Genomic DNA, 7,598 nt, shown 5'->3' with positions numbered 1-7,598 from the left:
CTGGTCCTGATCCCCTGATTGTCCTTCACTTGTTTGTGATTGTCCTTCTTGTTGATTGTCCTTCTTTCCTATAGAAGCAATTTATCTTTTGGCTAAAGAAAAGCAGAGGTTGGAAGGGAAATGCACATGAGAAGACATAGAAACTGTTGTAAAGGCTGTATTTTTTATTTGAACAGTCTGTCTTTACTTTTTCTTACTTGTCCAGGATATTGTGTGTAGTCTTAACAGAACAGAGCGATTAAAAATTCTATAAAGGTATATTTTTAAAGGAAAAATCAACTAGAATAGAAGTAGTGAGAAAAGGCTAGTAGAAATAAAAGTCAGCATCAACAGCAAAAATAACCCAAACCAAACCAAAACAGTAGCCAAAGAACTCTCCACAATGTAACCCTTGAAAAAATCCCTCATAATTTCTACTTAGTTTGACATGTTTGTGTGGTGAGAATCTGTTCCTGGTGTGGATTCCGAAAGATAAGGATATTTAAAACGTTGACCTATTTTTTCAAAGACTGTGCCACTGAAGACAAATTACTGTCAGACTGTTGATAGCTGGATCTGCAAAGCTTGCATGCCTTCAGTAAGAGAAAACCATTTTGCTGAAAATTTATTTCTGTAATGTTCAGCAGAACAATTCCACCTGCTCTGTGCTGAAAGATTTAATTTCTTGTAGATCTCTGACTGCAGCTGAAATCAGAGTCTTCATTTGTAATTGATTTGGGCTATAAGGTTATACACTTTAGGAAGCACAGTTCTTTAGGTACCCTGCTGTCTCTGAATTCAGTGGGAGTTTGTCACTGAAGCTGCCTGTCCTTTTAAGAAAACAGTAATTTTAACCAAGACCTACTACATCTGCAATGAATCCTGACTCCTCTGAAGTCAATAGTAGCTGTGCTGGAGCCTGGATCACTTGTATCAACGACTGAAAACTGTGCTTATAATCTACATTGTTATATATGTGTAGATATATTTATATTTAAAATATATTTAAATAAACACAAAATATGCTTATCATCAACTGCTATTAAAATATGTTTTCAAAAACAATAAGGATAGCATTGTTTTATTGTATGTCCTGTTAGAACTAGAATGGTGGGAAGATAGTAACAGAGTTGATATTAAAACAAATGATCTTTAAATTTCATCCTGTTAAAGATTAAAGATTTTCAGAGAGAATTGAGAGAGTGACAGAAAATTCATTACCTAAAGAGATTTTAAGAAATCTGTGCCTTCTTTGTAAGAAATAGTCCCCGTGCTGATGTAATTTCAATTGACACGTGATTTATGGCTGTGAAAAAGAGTCTGTATAGCTCTTTCAAAACATAAAGTGAGGGAGTGGCATCCTTTGAGCAAAAACTCTGGTGCCCTATCTGCTTAAGTGTTTCCTAAGTTTCAGCACTATGAGAATATGAGAATACTCCATTGTTAGGGGATTTTGGAGGCATGCCTGGATCAAGGAAGTACTTCCTCGTCATGCTGTTTCCTTTCCCAAACAATATAAAAAATGGCTTTTTCAACCAAACATGTAGAGGTAGTCACTTTGTACATTGTCCAACTAGAGCTCAACCATCATAAGATAAACCATTCACTTGTATGAATGGCTCCATGTTATTACTGCTACTTCCTCTTTATTTTCATGGTGATTTTGTTTTGATTTATGTATGTGCATAGAAGTTGAACCCCCTGTATAATGATTGTGTCATAAGACTAAACAAGAAACTCCACCTTACTCACTGCCCTCTATAGCCTGCATACATTAGCTCTGACACTCTTAGTGCCACCACTCATCTTTTCATGTGCTCCTCTAATGTGGACTCTGTACAACCTGATTAGACAGAGTAAAAATATACCATACAAATAATGGATTGTAGTGTAATTTTATCCCACTGCTTTAAGTACTCTAACTTTATTTCCAAACAGCATTTCAGAGGAAGCAAAAGTAAGTTCATGTATATGTTCTGTTCTTGGTTTAGCCTTGCATGATCCAAAGGATTCCTAACTAATCTTAAGCACTCAGAACGTCTGCATTATAGTATTAGGTGAATATCCGTGTTTTAGTCCAGCATTGCCGTTGGCACATTGTACCAACCATGGCAAAATACGTGGTGCATGAATTCTGTGGAAAGAGTCCTTGTAAATACATTATAATGTATTTAATGTCTTTGTAAGTACATTATAACTCTTTTAAATTATCATGTAACATTTTTAGCTGGCTTGTAACCAATACTCACCTCACATTTGTTTTCTGTTCTTTATCTTAACTTGCATATTTTAAATTACTGGGGCACAGCTATTATTTTATGACATCAAGAATATGCTGAGACTATGCATTGAGTATGTCTTGAAGAATGTCATTATGATTATTCTGTATACTAGAGAGGATAATTTGGGAAAAGACTTAGCAAGTCTCTTTGGAAACTTCGGAAGGTTCTTTATGTATGTGGGCTTGTGCAATGTATAAATAACAAAATTAGGTCTATTCACCTTTGTCACTGAATTTGCACTTTGAGAAATGCATTTACTAGGACTACTTTTGATTCGCAAAGATGTAAAAAAGTCACAGCCTTAAAAATCAGCTTTAAAGTGTTTTCATTTTAAAAGGGAACAAATTAATATTTTTTACCTACATGGTATATTTGGAACAGCTCAGTGGCTTTGAGAGAAATTTGCCTGATTTGCTCTGACTTACTCAGAGGTTAAAGGATGGAACTGGATTCGTGATTTCTTACTATGTTTCCTCATGACAACTTCATTCAATTTGCAAATATTTGCTCTGTAAACAGTGCAAATATATGTTATAGTCATATTTATAGATACATAAAGTTACTTAAAACTAAATACATGTGGCTTTTGACTCATTTTCCCTGCTGCTGCAAAACCCCAATGCTCTTGCAACTCCTTGTCAAGACCTTCCTTCTGCCCATAATTTCACTAGTTGTACTGAAAACAGTGGCAGTTTTATAAAACTAATGTAGGTCTCATCCCTCTGGGGCATGGGTTATGCTTTAATTTTGCTAATTTATTTTCTACACAAATGCTTTCTGTTGTTTGGTTAGTGTCCTTTTAGTGGTCTTTGGCAGTAACATGGACTGCTGAGTTTATTCTGTCTTGCACCCTCTTTCCTGCTAACTCTCTGCTTGAGGTAACAGTTGGCTGACGGTTATAATGGGAATAATCTAAGTTAATGCTAGAGGGCTCTAAACATTTCCTCAACAAATAAGCAGTAGTGTGTTGATAGCCAATAAGTATTTTATAAGTGCAATTAAATCACAGTGATTGATTGGGCTGGGCTGAAAATCGGAATCATTTGAACAACAAATTCTTCACAGAGGAACCCTCACTAAATTAAGAAAACACACAAACGAACAACAAAAATAAACCATTTAAGAAGTTCTGCTCCTATACCACGTTTTTGTCATTTCTCAGCTCCGTTAACAACGAACAACTTGATGAAAGTGAGACCTTGTGTTTCTTGAGAATGCATCTTTTTTGTTGTTAATTTATGTTATGTTGAGTGAAGATGTAGAGTTAACTGATCTAAAAGTTTAGTTGCTAAAAGGGGAGACTTGCTTCCTCTTCCTTTTATCTCACTTTCCTCTCCCTATGCCTGGCTCTAGTTTACAGGGTCTTGCACTTTTGTAGTGTGTGTTGAATTCCTCAGTGAGCTCATTCAATTCACTAAATTGCTGGAAAATTATTTTTTTTTTTCTGCCAAGTTAGTTTTGTGCTGGTTCAGCAAACTGAGTCAGCTCAACATAGAATCAGATGACTATTACCGTCATTGCAAGGGAAAGTGTGCAGGATGCAGCCAAGGCTGCAGCCTTCTGACTGGAGAGAAGTTGAAAACAGAAAGGTCTTGTATTTATGAAAATATCTAAAATAAAACATGCAATTTAATGTAGAGTTTAGCATAGTGGTACATGCTCCACAAAATCACTATGGTACTGTGCTCGTGAAAACACATTCTTTCTGGGTAATATCGTTGCAATATCCATGTTGCTTATTTCAGTTCTGTGAGACTAGTAGGTGTTGTTTATTTTTTTGCCTTTTTGACTTCCAAACTGTTAATTATTTATAAATCAGTAACAGTTGTGTTTGTTTTTCTAATGTAGGAACACACAAATACTCTCAATGGCTCTGTCCTCTTAGGTATTCATTACTTTTGAATGCATTCTACTAACATAAAGATACGACTAACTTAGACAAATAAGATTTCAACAAAACTTATTGGAAATTCTGTAGTCTGGCTGGTTCGTACTGAAAAACTATTTTTAAGAAGAGCTAGTACACATTCTGGATTTTTAAAAAGAATGTTGAGATTAGATTAGATTAAGAAAATCTGGATGTAGACAGGATAGGGAAAGCTCCGTAGAGAAAACACACTTATCTTTCACAGAGGAGATATACGCCAATAACTTTATTTCTAGTCCAAATGCAATGTCAAATAGCAAAATGGCTTTGATTCAACTACTTTTGATTACTATTAATGTGAAACTAAATTTAGAAGAACAGCAAAAAGTAGAAGAAATGTAGGATTGACTTTATATACGTGGCATAAATGTTACTCACATGTAGTAATCTTAGTTTGACTCCTAAGAGGCTGTAAACTTTAGCAATTGCTTAAACAGATTTGTTTTCATTTGTAGATGTTTTGCCCTCAAAAGTTCTTTGTTTAAAGTGATAATTTAAAGTCATTCTAAAGATAATGTTAACTGGAGTAAATGTATTCTGGTGAAAAAAAAAATTACTTAGAACTCACAGGTGTCAACTGAATAATCGATATGTACTGAAACTCATTTTCCTGCTTTTCATAGAAGAGCCATGCAATTTTCAAAGAAATTACTGTGCGTTGAGAATTGTAAATAAAAGCATTGAGAAAAACATTGAACCAGAAATAAAAATACCACTCAAAATAACTTTTTGTCATATACTTTTATTTACCTTGAACAGAAAATTTTGCAAACCATCAATTACTGAGAATGGGGAAAAAAACCCTAGCATATAACAGAGGAGGCTTTGGTTATAAGTGCCATTTCTACAGCAGAGTTAAGCTATTGTAAACCAAAGATCTTGTAGTAAGGTAAAAATCTCCAGCCAAATTTTAAAGAATTTAACAGCAACACTGAAAACATTTACATATAAACAACAGAGAAATATTTTCTAAACTTTTAACAGTCACTCTGCTACAATCCAGAAGTGTTTAGTTCACATACCTATACATACAGACAAGCACTAAAACTTTTGTGAACTAACCACTTGTCCACAGGACCTGCCTAGACAGTTTGTCATCAATACAGAAGTTTTTTTATATAAATAAGTCAATTAAACTTCACAAAGACTAAAAGAAACAATATAAAATTCCAACTGTAAATAAATCTGTACATCATGGTCAGTCTTGTTTTTCTGAAAGCTTGCGCATCTTTACAGTGTCTATGTATAAAATGATGGCAAGAAGCAGCGTTAGCTGGAATGGAAACTTGAAGACTCGGACTCTGTAGAAACAGAAGAATGTCCCCCACGTTTGCTTTTTGAAAGAATCTTGAGGCTTGATCCTCTGCTAACTGATGTCAAGGCATTTTGTGCTGATGTTTTGAATTTGGCACCCAGGAAGGCATACAGAATCGGATTCAGGCAACAGTGGAAGAACGCCAGGGCTTCGGTAATGGAGATCCACTTATGCACTACTGTCTCCAAGCTGCAACGATGTCTGATGACTCCTAGCAAGATGAATGTATCAATGCTGATGCCGATATAATATGGCAGCCAGCAGGCAAAGAAGGCGAGGATGAGGATAACTGTTGTCTTCAAGGCTTTGCGCTTCTGGTGGCCTTTTGAATGTGACAGCTTAGATATTATAATACAGTAGCAAGTCAGGATTATTAGGCCAGGCAAGACAAGTCCTACCAAGATATGCTGAAATCGGAAAGAAATCAGCCAGTTTTCATGAGGGTACATGCGATCACACAGATACTTCCCTTCTACTTCACTAGTACTGGCAAAAATTATATCGGGCACCGTCAGAAGCACAGCTGGTAGCCACACGCCTACATACACCACCTTCTCAGCCAACAGCTTTCGTGGTCGCTGGCTGTTGGTAGCATGGACTATTGCCAGGTAACGATCTAAACTTATAAAGGCCAAAATCAAGACACTGCTATAGAGGTTGACCGTGTAAATGACATGAACTGCCTTACACAGAACATTCCCAAAGTACCAGCTTATGGCCGCATCCACAGACCAGAATGGCAAGGTGATGACAAAAAGGAGGTCAGCCACAGAGAGATGCAGCCTGTATTTATCAGTCATGCTTCTTTGTTTCTTCTGGTAGCCCATAACAACAATAACCAATCCATTGCCGATTATTCCTGTTAGGAAGATGATGGAGTAGATTGTTGGCAAGAAGATCCGGTTGAAATCAGCATTCTCATGCTGAAAGCATGGCTCTCCATAGTCTCCGTAGTCACCTGAACCAATCAGCTCATCCGTGCCATTATCAGGAAGTTCAATGAGTAGCCCGGAGGACAGCTGAAAAAAAGAAAAAAAAAAGAAAAATTAGAGGTTAGCTCCTCTGCCAAAGCTCACTCCATAGTACAGTATGTTAGGAGTTGCCTGAACATGTCTCCATCATCATCAATAAGCAAACTTTTTGAAAAACAGATGGAAAAATACCATTTAAAAAAATATATATAAAATTATGCACGTATATATAAAATATAAAGCAAATAAGAACAAGTTAAAAAACTTCCTTTGTCTTTCTCCAAAGACTAAAAACCAAGGACGGGATGAAAGGGAAAAGAAAGATAATGGCTATTCCCAGAGATGTCTTTGGTTCTGGACACTTCAGTGCTCTCATCGGATCCATACTACAAACGGAAGAGCCCAGAAGTGCTGGATGCAAGAGGTCAGTCTGCACAGAATATTACCCATGACATTTAACTCCTACAATAGAGAGCTGTAAAAAAATTTACTTAAGACAGAAATGCTGCTGCTGCTGCTGTAAAGTCCCTTCTCATTAAGGGGATGAAGTCAAGGAGAAATAGAGAAGGTATCCTTGGCTGATGTAATAAAGGATAAATAATAGCAAGAATTCCCTGCTAAGAAGCAATTGACAGCTCCACACACAGAGACAAGAGAAAAAAAAACCCAAAGCCCATAAAGAAAAGAACGAGAGAGGTGACCTGAAGCAGAGGAACTCAAACCCCATGGAGGGTCATCAGGACCAGCCACGTTCCCCTCCCTTTGTTCCCCACCCTTTGCGGTTGCGGGGCAGGGGGTGAAGCTGGCTGGTGCTGGGCTGTAGCCAGGCTGCTGAACTAAGTACAGCAATGGAAAAAGGAAGCGAAATTCTGGTGAGGGCATGAAAGCACATCAGGAAACCACCAACGGTTTTGGCCACCACGCTGACAAGCAATGCAGGCGGGCGAGTGCCACCTGGCTACATGCAATTCCTCAGGTTTTCAGATTTTAGTTTTCATGCCCTGTGTTCCCTGAACCCCTGACCTCCACGCAGGATGCGCCCCGAGGATCCCGCAGCGCTTCACGCACGGATGCACCAGCTCCACGCGGGCATTCACTGCGGGGAAAAGTTGGAACTTGCCAGA

At 37.4% G+C, this 7,598-nt stretch overlaps 1 protein-coding gene across 1 annotated transcript; it reads right to left on the bottom strand.

Annotated features, from left to right (window-relative positions):
- Window positions 1-4,924: 4,924 nt before the first annotated feature.
- On the bottom strand, window positions 4,925-6,522 carry CXCR4 (chemokine (C-X-C motif) receptor 4; the record flags this gene model as incomplete). Its single annotated transcript, XM_009709215.1, has 1 exon — window positions 4,925-6,522. A coding segment is annotated over one exon (1,065 nt), but the record flags the coding sequence as incomplete, so codon positions are not given.
- Between the last annotated feature and the right edge of the window lie 1,076 nt (window positions 6,523-7,598).

The sequence above is a fragment of the Cariama cristata genome, unplaced genomic scaffold (assembly GCF_000690535.1).
Source record: "Cariama cristata isolate BGI_N322 unplaced genomic scaffold, ASM69053v1 scaffold43731, whole genome shotgun sequence".
In the NCBI taxonomy this organism is placed as follows: Eukaryota; Metazoa; Chordata; class Aves; order Cariamiformes; family Cariamidae; genus Cariama; species Cariama cristata.
Note: the sequence above shows the minus strand (reverse complement) of the source record. Positions and strands in the feature narration are given on the sequence as shown.